Source organism: Mustela erminea, chromosome 9, assembly GCF_009829155.1.
Source record: "Mustela erminea isolate mMusErm1 chromosome 9, mMusErm1.Pri, whole genome shotgun sequence".
Classification (NCBI taxonomy): Eukaryota; Metazoa; Chordata; class Mammalia; order Carnivora; family Mustelidae; genus Mustela; species Mustela erminea.
Window position 1 is genome coordinate 96,349,127 of NC_045622.1, and position 18,693 is coordinate 96,367,819.

The 18,693-nt window shown below is 37.4% G+C and overlaps 1 protein-coding gene across 3 annotated transcripts in view; it reads right to left on the minus strand.

Moving 5' to 3' along the window:
* The window catches only part of CKAP5 (cytoskeleton associated protein 5), a 106,406-nt gene that overhangs the window by 57,163 nt on the left and 30,550 nt on the right, over nucleotides 1–18,693 (minus strand). For all 3 annotated transcript variants that reach the window (XM_032360499.1, XM_032360501.1, XM_032360500.1), the window contains exons 2-8: nucleotides 11,677–11,769; nucleotides 10,780–10,973; nucleotides 9,141–9,347; nucleotides 4,767–4,938; nucleotides 3,783–3,915; nucleotides 3,437–3,537; nucleotides 1,302–1,415 (exon numbers count right to left, since the gene is read on the minus strand). In XM_032360499.1, the coding sequence (XP_032216390.1) occupies nucleotides 1,302–1,415; nucleotides 3,437–3,537; nucleotides 3,783–3,915; nucleotides 4,767–4,938; nucleotides 9,141–9,347; nucleotides 10,780–10,973; nucleotides 11,677–11,733 (978 nt within the window). In that variant the 5' untranslated portion in view covers nucleotides 11,734–11,769. The remainder of the gene's footprint in view (nucleotides 1–1,301; nucleotides 1,416–3,436; nucleotides 3,538–3,782; nucleotides 3,916–4,766; nucleotides 4,939–9,140; nucleotides 9,348–10,779; nucleotides 10,974–11,676; nucleotides 11,770–18,693) is intronic.

An 18,693-nucleotide genomic window follows, 5' to 3' on the forward strand; every position in this document is an offset into this window, starting at 1 on the left:
GCATCGGGCTCTCTGCTCGGCAGGGAGCCTGCTTCCCTCTCTCTCTCTCTCTCTCTGTCTGCCTCTCCGTCTACTTGTGATTTCTGTCAAATAAATAAATAAAATCTTAAAAGAAAAAAACAAAAACAAAAAAACATGGCTACTATGAATAATGAGAATTACTGTACATACATGTGCATACAACTAGAGATTAACTCCCCACACCATTCTAATCCTCTGTAATTTTAGGCCGAAGAAGCAAATTAAAAAATTTTCTCTATTCAAGAATATATCTTTAGAGTTTGTTCTTCAACTATATAACTATACCAGCAGTATTTGATCTATACTTTCAGATTTTATGAAAAGCCACTACATACAAATTTATCAGCCAGAAGCAAAAACAAAGAAGTATTTCCTAAAAGCATTTCTTTCTTACTTAGCACTTGCCTGCTTTTTTTTTTTTCAAAGACTTTATTTATTTATTTGACAGATATCACAAGCAGGCAGAGAGAGAGGAAGGGAAGCAGGCTCCCTGCCGAGCAGAGAGCCCGATGCAGGGTTCGATCCCAGGACTCTGGGACCATGACCTGAGCTGAAGGCAGAGGCTTTAACCTACTGAGCCACCCAGGCACCCCAACACTTGTCTGCTTTATTATGACCACACATCCTTCACTTTACATGCAGATATACAATGTGAGATCATTTGTTATCTAATGGGAAAATGTTCTTCATACTTAACATCTGTCCCATTAAATAGAGCCAATTTAAATAGTTCACCCTACAGAACTATAAAATTGGAATATTTGGTTCTACATCACCAAGACCCTCTTTTTCTTGAGATTCGTATATGCTACTAGACAGCATAAAGCAAAATGATAATAAATAAAGACTGAAAATCAATCCCTCCAAACTAACCTAGGGCAGGCATTTTAAACAATCCTTTACAAGGGTAAGCCTATAATTATAAAACGACTGATAGTGTTCCTTAAATGGAAATGTAGTTGTGATAAAAAAAGATGACTGATGGGGAGAAACTCAAAGGCCTGGTCTGTTGTCAGGTTACCAATGTTGACACTCTTCCCACTTTTCTTCCTCCTCTTCTTTTTAAAAGATTTTATTTATTTATTTATTTGTCAGAGAGAGAGAGCGCACACGCATGCACACACACGTAGGCAGAGTGGCAGGCAAAGGCAGAGAGGGAAGAAGGCTCCCTGTCGAGCAAGGAGCCTGATTCAGAACTCGATCCCAAGACCCTGGGATCATGACCTGAGCTGAAGGCAGCGGCTTAACCGACTGAGCCACCCAGGCGTCCCCTCACTTACCTTCTTTAATGCTTTGACTAAATCTGCATAATCGCCTGCTTCCAGTTTGGGGTTTTTCACTAGTACTTCCACAGCCTCCAGAGCTTCCTTCCTCTCTTGCCATTTTTTTGCCTCCTGCAATACACAGAATGAGTTACTCATAGAACAGTAATTAGGAGGCAAAATAAAAAAAATAAGTCTATTTCTTGCATGCTCCTAATTCAAAGATATATAATTATTTTTTGTTTTCAGAAAGTTTTTTTAAAAAAACTGGTTAAAAAACAAAACTGCAAATCTGGGCAGCCCATCAGAATATTTTGCTTATATATATAAAATTCTGTCCATAAATGGTTAAGTATTTTCATAACATTTCATAAACCTAAGGCTCTGTAAGCAAAAGAATGGGATGCCATAGACTTCCTTCTCACTTTCTAGGCAAATGCTAGTAAGCAAGTCTTAAACAGGAAACATTGCTAGAAAGTGTTTCTAGCATATCTCATAGTGGCACAACTACAGGAGAAAGGAATTTCCATACTGATAACATTAAAGAGATCAGAAAAAGACAATCATATGACCAACAACCAAAATTGCTCTAATCCTGGTGATCAATTTTATACGTTGGTGGTACAATGCTGATTGTTTTGTTTTATGGCCACAAAGTAGAAAATACTCCACTAGAGATCAAGCAATCATTCGGTAATTTTGCATTCCCACTATCTGAAAGAATTGGGGATACAACAAAGGTGACAAACTTGCCACTCTGGAGAAGATGACAGTGTAGTTTAATTTATCAAGTATTTGTTAATCAGAAGTTAATGGGGGACTGAAGGAGCTTGCCAGCAGAGCTAGGAAAATCTGCACTAAATAACTACTAAGTCATGACCATTATGAAAAGAGAAGTTCAAGCTGCTTTGGTATTATAGCAAGAGGACTCAACCTACTTTACTTTAGGCTGCCAGCTAGGATCTCCCCTGAAAGTGATCCTTAAGGTGAGATCTAGAGGATGAAGAAATATTATGGGGTGACTCAGGAGAATGTTACAGGCAGAAGTAACAGCATATATTAAAGTCCAGAGTCTGGGGGGTGGTGAGTGTGGCACACGTGATTTTGGCAGAAGTGCAGGATGACAGGAGCACGGAGTGAGAGGAATTAGAGACGGTAAGGCTGGCAAGGTAAGCAGGGACTTCAAAGGTGCCTTAGGTGGCCTCGATGGCTATAGGATAACTTCAGACATATTAATCTCATGGAAGCCACTGGAAGGATTTCAGTGAAGCAATGATATGGGCAGATTTTTATTTTCAAAAATGACAGCTTTGATTACACTGGGAAATGTGATGGGAAAGAGACAAAAGCAGAGACAGGGAGTCTTACAAGAAGACTACCATGGCACGTAGGGCAAGAGATGATGGTGGCTGGGATAAGACTGTTTCTTAGTTGGGGATAATTGTGTCTCTTGGGGTATATTTAGCATAGTCTGGAGACATTTTTGGTTGTCAGACTTGAGGAATGGTATTACTGATATCTGGCGGGTAAACGGCAGAGATATTACTAAACATCCTCCAGAGCACAGAAAAGCCCCCCCGAACCAAGAATTATCCGGCAAAAAATGTCAACAGTGCCAAGATCAAGGAACCCTGGGGTAAAGTAGTGGCAGTGGGATGGAGTGAAAAAGATGAATTTGACAGATTTTTTTTTTTTTAAAGATTTTATTTATTAATTTGACAGACAGAGATCACAGGTAGGCTGAGAGGCAGGCAGAGAGAGAGAGAGGAGGAAGCAGGCTCCCCGCCAAGCAGAGAGCCCGATGCAGGGCTCGATCCCAGGACCCTAGGATCACGACCTGAGCCAAAGGCAGAGGCTTTAACCCACTGAGCCACCCAGGCACCCGAATTTGACAGATATTTAAAGATAAAACCAGAGAGACAATGAGTAAAAAGGAGAAGGCAAGAATAATGATCTCGGTTTTGGCCAGATGTGTTAAAAAGAAAGTGCTGTAGTAGGTATACATACACAGTAGTACGGGGACTGACTGACACTACTAGAGAAGATACGGGGTGCAAAGCGGTGTACTAGGAAAAGGGCTCAGCAGAACAATCTAATTATAATCAAGGAATTATTTTAAATGAAATAAATGAAAGAAGGTTACCATTACTTACAATTTTGTCATAAAAGTCTTTGGGAAGTTTGGAAAGAATTTCTACTGCTTCCAAAAGCTCGTAAGCGTCTATCTGTGGCACCTCATCACCATCGTCACCACCTTCCAGGGGAAAAACAAAACAAACCTTAAAAATGAATGGAAGATTTTTACTTAGCAAATAGTTATCACTCCTTTCACACCCTGATGAAATCTTGATATAGAAGGAATCAGTTATTAATGCTATAAATGACTGATATTTTGTTGTTAAATGGCAGTCCTACAAAATGTGCCTAGTAAACATAGGTTCTTGAGGTAGGGGTGTTCTTGCTAATTTTCACAGAAACCGGTGTTTAAAACTGGCTTACCTCCCTCAGCATCGCCACCAGCTGACTGTTGCTGTTCCAATTTAGCTTCTAGTTCTTGCTGGGAACGCAGGAATCGACTTGGTTTAGGAGTACCTGTTGGCAATTTGACCCATTCTTCTTCTAGTTCTTTCAACTACAAATATCATAAAATATTTTTTAAAACATACCTACATCCTCACCTTTAGAGAACATACTTAACATTTATATTTACTAACATCAGAACCTAATTTCTTATTTATGTGGTTCTAACAGTCCAAAAAGGAGGGACACATTTAAAGTGTATACATTTGGAGAAAATGAAACAAGAAACCAGAGAGGAAGACAAACCATAAGAGATTCTCAATCTTAGGAAACGATCTGAAGGTTGCTGGAGGGGAGGGGGATGGATGGGTAGGGTAACTGGGGTTATGGACACTGGGGAGGGTATGTGTTGTAACGAGCACTGGGTATTATATAAGACTGATGAATCATAGACCTGTATCCCTGAAACAAATAATATATATGATAATTAACTGAATTTAAATTTAAAAAATTATACCTTGGTAACATAAACTGACATATTACTACTGAAGATGTATGTCTAAGCAGTTAGAAAAAAAGTAAAATCCACTTTTTAGGACACTAATTAGTTCATGACTTCAGATATATTTATATCAGATAATGTCTCTAAAACCAATTATAATAAAAAACAGGTAAAATGCATGTTGTCCAAACAGATATTAAGTTCTGCCACCCAACAGCATTATATGGGATCTTTTAAATTGCTACAGACTCAAAACTGACGTGCAGGAATCACTGAATGCATGGTATTTAACTTGAGAGGACAAAATAAAATCAGAGACATCTATGCTCAGAAGAAAAAAAAAACTGATTTCAAAATTAAGAACGAAAAATAGTAATTTTAAGGACAGAATATCAACAACAGGAAGGAAACACCGTCATATTAGTCTTATGCAAAGACAACCAAAAAACCTTGTGCCTCACCTGGACAGAGTTTATATTTTGTAATGGGGGTCTCAGAGCATCGCGAATCCATCTGTAAATCTCCACAGCAATTAGTTTTGCTTCATCTCGAACAGCTTTTTCTCGAGACTCAAAGAGTTTTGGCAACACTTTGATAATTGGCTTAAGCAAGATGATTTTGGAACCAAATTCACTAGAAATAAAACATTGGATGGAAAAAAACCAAACTCATCAACATTCAATATATTTGGGCAGCGTTAGCTTTCATTCACTCAAACATACTTCTGTACTTATTATATAGTAATAGTTGAGCTTTTTTTAAGGCAGGGGGGAAAAAAGGAATTTCTAACATCTATGTTTAGATATCACTCTTCTAAGAATGTTATTTAATGCCTGGGGTCCAGAATATAAAAATCTTAAAACTAACCTATGTAATCAGGTTAGGGATAATTCAAATCTATAAAGGACCAAACCTGTATAACATCTTAAATATATATGTATATACATATAGAAGATTAAAAAGATAAATCAATTTATTTAGATGACTAAAATCTAAATATTTAGATGAGTGAAATTTAATTGCAGTAAGTTTTTTTGTTTTGTTTGTAAAGATTTTATTCATTTCTTTGACACAGAGAGAGACAGGGAACACAAGTAGGGGGAATGGGAGAGGGAGAAGCAGGCTTTCTACGAAGTCCAATGCGGGACTCAATCCCAGGACGCTGGGATCATGACCTGAACGAAGGGCAGAAGCTTAAGGACTGAGCCACCCGGTCGCCCCTTGCAGTAAATTTTTATTAGTTCTTATGATTAAGGTGGTTCATTCAACTTGACAGATCACTAATCCCGGCAGCATGTGTTTCACACTTGACTTCGAAGCTTATCAGCCATAACTCCAGGCAACCTATATCTCTCTTTGCTTCAGTTTTTCACGGGGAAAACAGTTGCATTCTGACTTCTTTTAAAGAGGCAGTACCTTTAACCTTATATATTTGTTACATTTTATATTTTTAAGTTCCTAACTGGCCAAATTTAGCTTTCTGAGTCACTGTTAACATTTCTGCATAACAAATTCGGGAGCAAGAGGGATTCGGTTATGAAACAATACCAACATTCTGTAGCAGAACTCATATACAGTTGACCCTTGAACATCCGAGGTTCAAACTGTGTGGGTCCACTCAGACATAGGCATTTTACAGTACAGTACTGTAAAATGTAAATGTATTTTCTCTTCCTTATGTTATAATAACATTTTCTTCTCTCTAGCTTACTTTATTACAAGAATACAGTATATACTACAGATAACATACAGAATATGTTAATTGATTATTCAGGTTATCTCTAAGGCTTCCAGTCAACAGTGGACTATTAGTAGTTAGGTTTTGGGGAAGTCAAAATTTATACACAGATTTTTGACTGCATGGGGGCTAGTACCCCAACCCCTGTGGTGTTCAACGGTCAACTTATTTATCTACTACATTATTTATTTATCTAATGTGTATAAATTTATCTCCTGTACACAAATGCAACAAAAAATTTTAGTAATAGCTACTGACATACTCCAAAAGGCTAGAGGAGACAGAAAATATTCTCCTTCAGAAATGATATTTAAAAAGAAATGTGGTTATATAGTTTAAATACAGATATCATAACATGAAAATAAACAAGATGATCTCCAAGATTTCCTTTAAAATCCCCTTTAATAGAAAAGAACATTTTAATTTGGCTCAGTTGACCTTTAAGACTAAAGGAAAAATAAGAACTTAGGGTTATGAAACAGGACACTCCACACTATGCCTGAAGAACCTAACATCAGGGATCTTGGAGTCTTCCTTTAAAATTTTAAATTATCCGATTTTTTTGTTTCACTATCCTGGCCTAGTGAAAGATGGAAGACAAACCTACAGAAGAGGTCCACATGGGAAACAGATAACTCAACAAAACTTAATCTGGTTACTAAATATATTACTATAGAAAACCACCCATGGAGCGCCTGGGTGGCTTAGGTGGTTAAGCATCTGCCTTTGGCTCAGGTCATGATCTCGGGGTCCTGGGATCACGAGGCCCAAGTAGGACTCCCTGCTCAAAGGAGTCTGCTTCTTCCTCTCTTTCTGCCCTTTCCCCTCTGCACGTGCTAGCTCATTTTCTCTCTCTCTCATAAATAAAATCTTACAAAAGAAATAAAGAAAGAAAGAAAACCACCTATGGGTTCTAGAAGCCTGCTTTAGGGGCCACAGAACATTTCTCATTTCCTGAAGCTCTCATAAACACAAGTAGTTTGAGTACTCTGGGGAAGCTCTGGAATTTAGGATTGAACAGTTTGGCCTCAAGGTTCTTTTCTTTTTAAGATTTTATTTATTTGACAGAGACACAGTGAGAGAGGGAATACAAGCAGGGGGAGTGAGAGAGGGAGAAGCTGGCCTCACACTAAGCAGGGAGCCTGATGCAGGACTTGATTCCAGGACCCTGAGATCATGACCTGAGCCAAAGGCGATGCCTAACAGACTGAGCCACCCAGGCACCCTTGGCCTCAAGGTTCTTGAAGGTCCCAGAGAGCTATCTAATTTCTACGATAGATTCTGAGATGCCTTAGGACAAATAAAGAATCACACAGGGATGGAACTAAACTACAACATCTGAAGGAAGACCTAACTTGCTCTTTTTCTATACTTATTTTCCCAGTCAGCTTAGAAGTAAAATAATTAGAATTTACAGCATTCTGAATTAGATACTTCTAGTTTTGGGGCACCTGGGTGGCTCAGTGGGTTAACCTTCTGCCTTCGGCTCAGGTCATGACCTCAGGGTCCTGGGATTGAGCCCTGCATCAGGCTCTCTGCCGAGCAGGGAGCCTGCTTCCCCCTTTCTCCCTACCTGCTTCTCTGCCAACTTGTGATCTCTTTCTCTGTCAAATAAATAAAGTCTTTAAAAAAAAAAAACCAACTTCTAGTTTAAAGGCAGATTACAGGGGTTCCTAGGTGGCTTGGTCAGTTAAGCATCTGCCTCTGCCTTTTGGCTCAGATCATGATCTCAGGATCCTGGGACTAAGACCCATGTTGAGCTCCCTGCTCAGTGGGGAGTCTGCCTCTCCTTCTCCCTCTACCCCACCCCCTGCTCATGTTCTCTCTCTCAAATAAAAATAAAATCTTTAAAGGCTGATTATAGCATAATACACATTTTTATTAAGAGATCCATTACTAAGGACAGAACATATCTATGGAGATAAGCATAGTCTTTAAAAATTTTTTTAGATTTTATTTTTAAGTAATCGCTACACCCAACATGGGGCTTGAACTCAAAACCCAGCCCGCCAGGCACCCTGAGATAAGCATAGTCCTGATAACCAAGTCAATCAATAAATTTCTAAGATGACAGATTGAACACACTATTTACTACTCATAAAACCACACCCACTATACTGTACTAGGCTTGAAATGAGGAAATATTTATTACACAAAAATCTAAGTGAAAACAAATTTTATAAAAGAAATTTATGAACCAAGCAAAAGACAATGTAAAAGTTTAAAACTTATAATTTCAGGATCATTTAACAAAATTTAGGAATTTGGGTATTTCTACATAAGATAAACACCTAAGGAAGCATCTTCTCCAAGAAGTAGGTCATACACAAAATTGCAAGGGAGCTGAGTTGGGATGGTCTTCACTCTCATAGGTCACACATTTAGGATTTCACTAGAGCTGCTTTCTAAAGTTTCTCATGTGGATAGTAATGGGGACAGGATATCAGATTAGAAGGGCTGCCAAATCGGAACAAAACAGTGGTTTGTCTAAGTCAGAGTTCCATAGCAAATTACAGCCACTTGTTCCTGAAAGAGATTTCATTCATGAAAAACTTCACTGCCAAACAACAAGAAATTTTTGCGTTGAAAATAACTTACTGCACAAGAGTAAAAATTACTTTCTATTTGCTATTGCTGTGGTTCTATTTAAAGGCATAGAGCATTTACTTCTACTTTAATAAAAAGGCATCAAAACAAAAAACAAAAAGGCATCAAAACAAAGGTCTGCTTTAGCAAATAAATAATCTTTAGCCAACATTTCAAAGTTTGTACATATGCTTGAGGATAACAAGCTTTAAATATCCCGAGGAGTGTTTTTCCATGAAAAGGCCAATTCCTAATTTGAAAACAGGTCAGAAATCTCCCCTGTTCATCTTCATTAGAAGGGGATTTAGATAAAATAACTATGCACCACCACTTGAAGGCTAAGATTACTGAATAGAAAGTGCCACACTTGAGGAATGACTTTAACTTTCCCAGGTCAATTTTCCTGGTTGGTGTGGCACACCAAGTCCAGCAGTTTTCATTTCTGTTTAAGCCAGGAACTCAAACTTAGTTGAGATATTCTAGGGCAGAGAACTAAAGCAACAAGTCTTACCTTAAGGCTTTCCTCAGTGTTTCTATGCAGGCCACTACTATCTTGGGGTTCTTGTTGTCCAGGCCTTTTAGGAGCTCCTCTTGCACAGCCTCGGCTTTCTCAATCTCTATGTACATTAGACAAATCTCAATGCCTAGCTCCTTGGCTTTGGCTTTGGGTTGGTTGAACACTTTACTTACAACACCCGACACAACTTCACCTGTGGTTCTGTAATATAGAGTACAAACAACCACCACTACACTCAAAAACACACTTTAGTAGAAAGAACTAGAAAAGGTCATGGGGGGGCGTGACAAATACTTTTTAAAAGGCTTAGAAATAAAGTAAATGAGTTTTTTTCATTTATGTTCAAGAACATGAAAGACAAACCTACACAAACCATAAAAGTTTAAGACATGTCACACCAGGCAATGACACAGAACCTTATCTTCCCTTTATAAATGTAGAAAAATTCAAATAAAAAAGCAAAAATCCTTTGACATTCTATTATCCTGAGAAAACTACTTTCAACTATTTGGTACCCATCCTTCCAGATTTATCGCTCTACAAGCAAGAGCAGATAGACATCCATACAGATGTATTTTTCAAAAAAATAGGATTACAGAGTTCTTGCTTTTTTGAAAAATTTTTAAAAGGTCATTTTAAACATTTCTTAGAACAAGAGAATTTCTTCACAGAGGAGATGGATATGTACCTTTAATAACAAAGGGCTGCTCCTGATTCCTTGGCAAGATTTTATAGTAACTTTACTACTTTGAATTTTTTTCTAAATTAAATAAAACCTGTACCATTGGAACTCAGAGAAACTGAGTGGGTTGGGGCTACATGTATTCATCAAAAAAGTTTCTGGCATCAGAAGAAAAATGCAATTTAAAAAAAAGCAACATTTTCACTAATGGCAAGGGAAACTCAGTAATACTGTTAACAAAACTGTCAGGTTAATGATTGTCTTTATTGGTATAATCTTTGAAGTAAGTCAAGTATATATTTCTCGTGCAATTAAGTTGAGCCCCCACCCCCTTTTTATGGAGGGTTCCTTTCAATGACATTAAGACTAGCATTAGAAAACCAGGTTTCTGAGGTATGGGAGAGTGGGTGATTAGAAGCCTGGATCATTTGCAGCACAAGTCCAACTGGCCAGGAGTCAGAGAGGCTGTTTAATTAGCAACACCTCTCCTAAGAGGTAAAAATGCCTAATCACCACAGAAAGACATGTTTCTTAGATCACCTTGCTGGGAAGCCTTGTAGAAAGAGATTTTTGTACTATCCAAATGCTTTCCACTCAAATTCTGTTAATTCCTTTGCTAACACCCTGAAGTTTCCTCTAAAACTTAGTAGAGATTTTTCCCTCTGGTTTAAAGTTAATTCCCATATGGAAGGCTCCAAAGGAAACTTGCTCATCAAACCTTAAGGTATTTCAATTCTAATTTGTTCTTTAGAGATCTCATGTTCCATTTAGATTTCTGAGAGTAGATAAGAACCAAATGAAAAACAAGTACCAAGGAGCTATGAAAGTAAGAAAATTATTATCTTCTAAAAGTGCTAATAACTAAGGACAAGGATCCACAAACATACATATATTAATTGATGCAGCACCAGACAAGGGTTTTACCAGAATAGCTGGAAAGAAACAACTTACTTTCCTGCTACATGGGCATTTTCAACATAAACAAGTGCAGCTTCTAATCCTTTCAACTGAACCACTGCGTTGGAATCAGTCACAAATTTTTTAATCAGTCCTAAAAATTTGGACCATTCTGGGCTCTTTTCATCCTTTATTTTCTGGAAGATCTTCAGGGCCTCTTCATACCCACTTAACCTTGCTTTCCAGAGCTAAAAGAAAAGAATTTTGAAACAAAACACAATTTAATGATATTATTATCTTCTGTTAATTGGGGGTGGGGTGGGATGACTGCCCTCTACCAGGTAAATCGGAATACAGGACCCCATGATTAGAAACAAAAAAAGGCTAAGAAATTCAGAGTTTTCAAAGAAGATTAGTTTATAAACTTTTTTTGGTTAGTTTATAAACTTTTTTTTTATTTGCAATATTCATTCAAGGCCATCTAGAGTTCCTAACAGGTCACTATAAACGTATCTCACTTTGTATCCAAGTATTAGTTCTTCCTTTTTTGTAATAGGTAAATTAAAATTAAAGATGTAACGATTTAAAAATGACATATCAAGGGCACCTAGGTTCCTCAGGCAGTTAAGCGACCATCCCGACTCCTGATTTCAGCTCAGTTCATGATCTCAGCCTTGTGAGATGGAGCCCCATGTCAGGCTCTGTGATCAGCACGTCATCTGCTTGAGATTTACCCCCCACCCCACTCACTTGAGCATGTGACCTCTTTCTCTCTCAAATAAAATCTTTAAAAAAAGTGAGAAATCATCCCTACTGCAACTGTCTCCAAAGCATGTTGCTTCTCAGCAGTGTCGTGTAATCATCAGGGCAACTCTATACTGTACCACAGAGGGTCAACGGCTGAAAAAACAAGCCAATGACACTGAAATCTGAATTCCAGGAAAGTCTTACCTTGTGTTCACATTTCTGATCAACCGGCAATTTCATCCACTCACTGTCATCTCCCATTGTGCTTCCAGTTTCTCCTCAAATTAAGAGTAATTCCTGGTCAGAGAGAAATCGGTACCTAGTTAAGTTTACAATCAAGCTGTCTTGTAAGACAAAATGACTTTTCTGAGATTATTATTTTAGCACGCATATACCAGTAAGAGTAAAAAAGCTCTTTCTTTGGTCAAATGCCCATTTAATTCCATTAATCGAACATTTAAAAAGTGAAAGAAAAAAGGTAACGAAAAAAATCTATGGGGAGCCTGGGTGGCTCAGTGGGTTAAAGCCTCTGCCTTCGGCTCAGGTCGTGATCCCAGGGTTCTGGGATAGAGCCCCACATCGGGCTCTTTGCTCAGCAGGGAGCCTGATTCCCCCTCTCTCTCTGCCTACTTGTGATCTCTGTCTGTCAAATAAATAAATAAAATCTAAAAAAAAAAGAGAGAGAAAAAAACCCCATGAAATTAACATAAAAAAAAATCTAAATGAGGGGCACCTTGTCTGGCTTAGTCTGTAGAGCATGCGACTCTTAATCTCAGGGATGTGAATTCAAGCCCTACACTTGGTGTAGAAATTACTTAAATAAATAAAACCTAAAAAAAAAAAAAAAAAAAAAAAAGACAAGACACTTATATATTTTCCCAAATAGGAACTTCCTAGGTATGTGACAAAGCCAGGATAAAAGAGCTGAGTTTCCTGGCCTTTAACAGGGCAAGAAAAGAGTTTCAAAGAAAGTCATACATACGTTAACCTAAAATTCCTTTAGAAAATAATCAATATGTAAAAATCTCAGTGTTTTCCAGCTGTCTACCTAATTCTGGTAATTATGACTCTAGACAGTATGATTACATAAACTAATAAAAAATTAAACCCCTAAATGAACCATTCCTTTATAAACTTTATATCATTTTTTAGTTAGGTTTATAGTCAACATTCCTTTAACAATTTTATGCTATTCATTTAGATAACACCTTTCTTTTCTGATTATGAAAGTAATGTATGTCAACTGCAGAAAATTTGGAAGTTAAACAAAATACGTACGGAAGTACAGTATTAAAACAATTTACCACCAATTATTAATGATGATGAACACTGAAGTGTATGAATCCTTCCAGAGTCTTTTCTTTAAATATTTATTTATTTACTTAGTGGGGGTGAGATGGGCACAGGAGGTCATGATCTGAGCCCAAACCAAGAGTTCAAGGCTTAACCAACTGTGCCACCCAGATGCCCCTGGAGGTTTTTCAATGAACATGCAGTATATAAATTATATGAAAGAGACAGGGATAATCCTCTTGTAATCTTTTTTTTTTACATAGCCACAAACATTTTCCCATGTTTGAGAACATGATGTTTAAAGGTTACATAGCACTTCATTTTATAAATATACCAAAATTACCAATCTTAATACTGGACATTTAGATTGTTTCCTATTGTTCAGTATTATATATAACATAGAAGGGATCCTGTTCATCTCTCCATTTCCAGTCCCAATGCGACATAAAATAAACCTTCAATAAATACTTGTTTAATGAATATGTACTTTGATGGTGTCTACTATGAATCGGGTGCTGTGTTCTTGCTAAACTTGATGATTCACTTTGTACTAACAGCAACTACATCAAAGAACGATATTTTCTCTACACACTAGGCTCATAAAATTTATGCAACTTGTCTGAAATACAAAACTGGAATCACATTATGATTCAGTCTATGCCTCTTTCTTTATATCCTGTTCCCTCCCATCAACATGTAGGGAATATCCCAGTGAAAACTATATAGTGGAAGAATTACACTTATTAGAGTAAGCGAATTTTCATTAAGACTTCTCTCCAAAACCCCTGGAACCTTGAGAACAACAGCTGTGTGTTTTAGAGAATGAATCAAACTTTAGTAGAGATTCTGCAGCAATGGTGGAAGATAAATTAGTACAGCAGTTTATAAAGTAGTATAGTAAAAAGTAATAATAGTACTACTACTAATAGTATTAACAATATTATTAAATAGTACAACAGCTTATAAAGTATAAAGCATTACCCAAGTTGGAGATGTACATACTCTACTTCATTGCTAGGTATCTACGTTAAAAATTGATACCAACTTCTTTCAGAAGATCTTATACTAGATATTCACAGCAATGTTGTTCATAAAAGCCAGAAGCTTAAAGCATTTTACAAATTCATCAGAAATGTATGAATAGTGGTATATTGAGTGCAATATTATATGGCAATTTAAATGAAAGAACTATACAGTGCTTCTCAAACTCTTTAGTGAATGATCCATCTTTTTTTTTTTTTTAAGATTTTATTTATTTATTTGACAGAGAACACAAGCAAGGGGAGCTGCAGGCAGAGGGAGAAGCAGGCTCCCTTTGGAGCAGCGAGCCCAATGTGGGGCTCAATTCCAGGACCCTGGGATCATGACCTGAGCCGAGGGCAGACGCTCAACCAACTGAGCCATCCAGGCATCCCATGATCCATCTTTTTAAAAATTTCAAGTAACTGTACACTAATATGTCTGTAAAATACAATAAACATTATTAGCTCTGTGTATTTTTGGAGTTCCCCAAGTGAATGGAAAATAGTACGTCCATCACGTAAACCAATTTGGTGGTTCCTTAAAAAGTTAAACATGGAATTATCATACAGCTCTGCAACCCAAAAAATGAAAACAGGTACTCCAGCAAGTACATGCACATGCATATTCATAGTGGCGCTGCTCACTTGAAGCAATAAACAGCTCAAATTTCCATCAATGGATGAATAAATTCTGAGGTGTAATTACAATGGACTATTATTCAGCCATAAAAGGGAATGAAGTACTGGTACACAGGCTACCACACGGTTGAACTTCATAAACATGTTAAGTGAAAGAAGCCAAACACAAAAAAAGTCCCATGTTGGAGGATTCCATTTATATGAAATGTCCAGAACAGATCAATCCTTGGAGATAGAATGCAGACTAGGGTTGCTAGTAGTTGGAGAGACTGGGAAATAAGAAGTTAACTGCTTAATGGGTAAGGAGTTTCACTGTGATATGATGAAAGTGTTTTGAAACTAGATAGAGGAGGTGCTGGCACAACACTGTGACTATACAAAATGCAACTGAATTGTTCACTTTAAAAGAGTTAATTTTATGTAAATTTCATCTCCATAGATTTTTTTCTTCTTCTTTTGTTTTTTTTTTTTAAGTTTTCAGGTGATTCTAATGTGCAGCCTGGGTTAAAAACCTCCAAAGTTACTTTCTTGGCACAAGTTTGAGCTGCAAAGGCAGTATCTCTTACCTGTTTTTTTTGTTTTTGTTTTTTAAAGACAAATACTTGATGAAAGTCTTCAAAACATTTTCCAACCAAGAGAATGTGAACTGTCAGTATTTGACTGTCAGTATTCTTTAAGTTTACTGCAATACTTCTTCTTTTTTCCTTGTTGGTCACTTTTATAAACATGAAGTAAAAGGTTATCCAGCCTAACTGTCTCATATAAAATTTAAATGCCATTATGTTATGCTTTCCGAAATGGCTTCTACTACTTTATTGCCTGAATTTTTAAAAATGGTATTTAAGGCTTTGCTTCTTTCTAATCAAAGGAAAGGCTTGGGACGCCTGGGTGGCTCAGCTGGTTAAGCAGCTGCCTTCGGCTCAGGTCATGATCCCAGCGTCCTGGGATCGAGTCCCACATCTGGCTCTCTGCTCAGCAGGGAGCCTGCTTCTCCCTCTGTCTCTGCCTGCCGCTCTGTCTGCCTGTGCTCACTCTCTCTGACAAATAAATAATTAAAAAAAAATCTTAAAAAAAAAAAAAAGTTGCACGCTCTATTAAAAAAAAAAAGGAAAGGCTTGCTTCATATCAAAACTTCCTCAGCCACTGAAATAGTGAATACAGTGATTGTTTATAAATGTGGCACTGGGGACTCTAGCTCTGTGTTTGTCTTCTTCTAGGATTGATATATTAAGAAAAAAAACTTATCCACTAAATTTCTCCCATAATTGTTTTAATTTTAACTTTAGAATTTAGATATGCAAGAAAATATACACAATATGAATTATGAAGCATTACAATAAAATTGACCCAATGACCTAACATCCAGCAGTCGAAAAATTAGAACACTATTACTATTAATATTACTGCACCTGTACATTTCTTTCCTACCCCATCCTTCTTCCTACAGAAGTACTTCCCTGAAGTCCATTTAGTTCTACGCCACAGTCACAGTCATACATCCCTAAACAACAAAGTTAACTGTGTTTATTTGTGAGCTTTAGAAAAATATTATCTGTGTTGTCTTCCATAACTTCCTTTTTTCATTCAGTATTTCATTTGTAAAATTCATCCATGTGTATACTATAGTTCAAAGCTACTCAAAATGTGGTCCAAAAGCTTGTGCTGGCTCACAAACTTGTGGGAGACAAGTACAGAAATGGAGATAAGAGTTTAGAAACTGCCATAGCACCTACTCTAACTCCTTTTATTATAGTGGGTTGAGGAACTGAAAAGGTTCAGTATAAAGTATACTGAATATATACAGTATATATATTCAGTATATAAAGTATACTTTATAAAGTATAAAATGCAACACAGAAAGCAAGGGTGTGTAAAGTCAGGCTGCAAAGTAGTCAAGATCAAACCCTGGACAGACCTGTGAGCAGTGTTAAGGAAGTCGGACTTTACCCCAAGTGTAAAATGAAACTTTGAAGGACTGTAAATAGGAAATACTACATATGCCATCAAACTTAATATTTTTGAACATTGTATGCTATACATGTAAAAAGCAATATAAAGAATGGTTTGGAAGGCAGTGACAACGGAAGGAAATCAGTTAGAATACAGTGGTCTAAATGAATGATGGGGGCCTGGAACCTAAGGATAGTAGTAGCAGTGCAGATAGAGGAAAACAGATGAATTTTAGAGATATAAGGAGTGTAAAGAATGGTTTTACAGAGTGAATGTAGAAGAGTGGCTCAGTCTGTTAAGGGTCTGCCTTCAGCTCAGGTCATGATCTCAGGGTCCCGGGATCAAGTCCCAAGTCAGGCTCCCTGCTCAGGGGGAGTCTGCTTCTCCCTCCACCATTCCCACCTGCTTGTGATCTCTCTCTCAAATCATTACAAATATAATCTAAGAAAAGGAAAGAAAATAAAATACATTACACACAGTGTATAGGCCTTTTTTTAAAAGCTAGGCGTGGAGCTCAACACGGGGCTCAAACTCATGACCATGAGACCAAGACCCGAGGACACGTAACCAACTGAGCCACCCAGGCACCCCCACATAATATACAGACAATTTATAGTTTTATTATAGTCACTTTACCTTCTTTACTTTTATGTATACATTGACCAAATAAAGAACTGAAACTAGGGCTTTTGCTTTTTCTTTTAAATCTTTCTTGGTCTAATTAACATCTGGGGGCAAGACCATGCATCTCCTGCTTCTTCACAGACTTTAGGGCACTATTTACAATAGTCCCAAAGTTCCTACATAAAACAGCTCATACCAATCATATATCTCAATAGTATTTTATATTTTACAAGTATTTATAATTTTTTTTTATTTGAGATTCCAGTGAGGAAGACATTTAACTGCTTCTATGTATTTCACAATATAAGTGCAAGCACACTGTTTTATTACCTCCCTGAGTTTTCTTTCATTTCTATATTATTCTTAGTTATGCAGCTTGTTCTTACTAAACTGTAAGATTCCCTTGAGCAAGGGCATTTTTTGTCTCATTAATCTCTATTCTCACAACGCTCAAAAAACCACAAAAAACAACATGGGATAAAGCAAATATAATTATCCTCTTCTTCTTTTTTTTTTTTTTTAAGATTTTTAATTTATTTGACAGAGAGACATAGCAAGAGAGGGAACACAAGCAGGGGGAGCTGCAGAGAGAAAGGGAGAAGCAGGCTTCCCACTGAGCAGGGAGCCGGATATGTGGCTTGATTCCAGGACCCTGGGATCATGACCTGAGCTGAAGGCAGGTGCCAACTGAGCCACCAGGTGCCCCTAATTATCCTCTTCTTACATATAGGAAAATAAAAGGTTCAGTGTCTTACCTAAGGTCATCTAAGTAGGAAAGACTGGTCTAGGAGAGATTTCTTGAATCCTAGTTTGGTGAAATTCTTACAAATTATATATGGTTTCTAGGTTATCTATAGTGAAAACTATTAAAACTTTATAAATAATATTTATCTTTGTGATTACCTAATTCAATTAAAATATAAAGAGAAAAAAAAAGAAAGAAAATATAGAATAGGGGCGTCTGGGTGGCTCACTTGGTTAAACATCTGCCTTTGGCTCAGGTCATGATCTCAGAACCCTGGGATCCAGCCTCTAATCAGCCCACTTTTCCCTCACACTCTCCCCCTGCTTGTACTCTCTCTCTCTGCTAAATAAATAAAATCTTTAAAAAAAAGAAAAAGAGAAAAAATAGAAAGAGTAAATGAGCATAATATGAAAAACAAGTTCATTTGCCTCCAAAAGGACTTATGTAATTTAGATATTTAAATTTAGGGGTGCCTGGGTGGCTCAGTGGGTTGGGCCTCTGCCTTTGGCTCAGGTCATGGTCTCGGGGTCCTGGGATGGAGTCCCACATCGGGCTCTCTGCTCTGCAGGGAGCCTGCTTCTCCCCCCCAACCCCCACCTGCCTCTCTGCCTACCTGTGATCTCTCTCTCTCTGTGAAATAAATAAATAAAAATCTTAAAAAATGAAAATAAAAATAAATAAATTTAAAATTTAAAGGGGTATCATCCCTTATCAGCTGCTGCCTAATAATCAAGTCTAACTCCCCAACTGGGCTTTAAAACACTGTTAACCTGCCTTTGAATAAGAAGGGAATGACTATAGTTTTAACTATAATTGTAATTTGGAATTATTCATGCAATCCAACCCCCTCACTGACACCCTGCCCCAAAGCCTACATTCCATTGAGATGGCTCTACCAACTGATCAAGAAAATCTTTCCTTGGGGCGCCTGGGTGGCTCAGTGGGCTA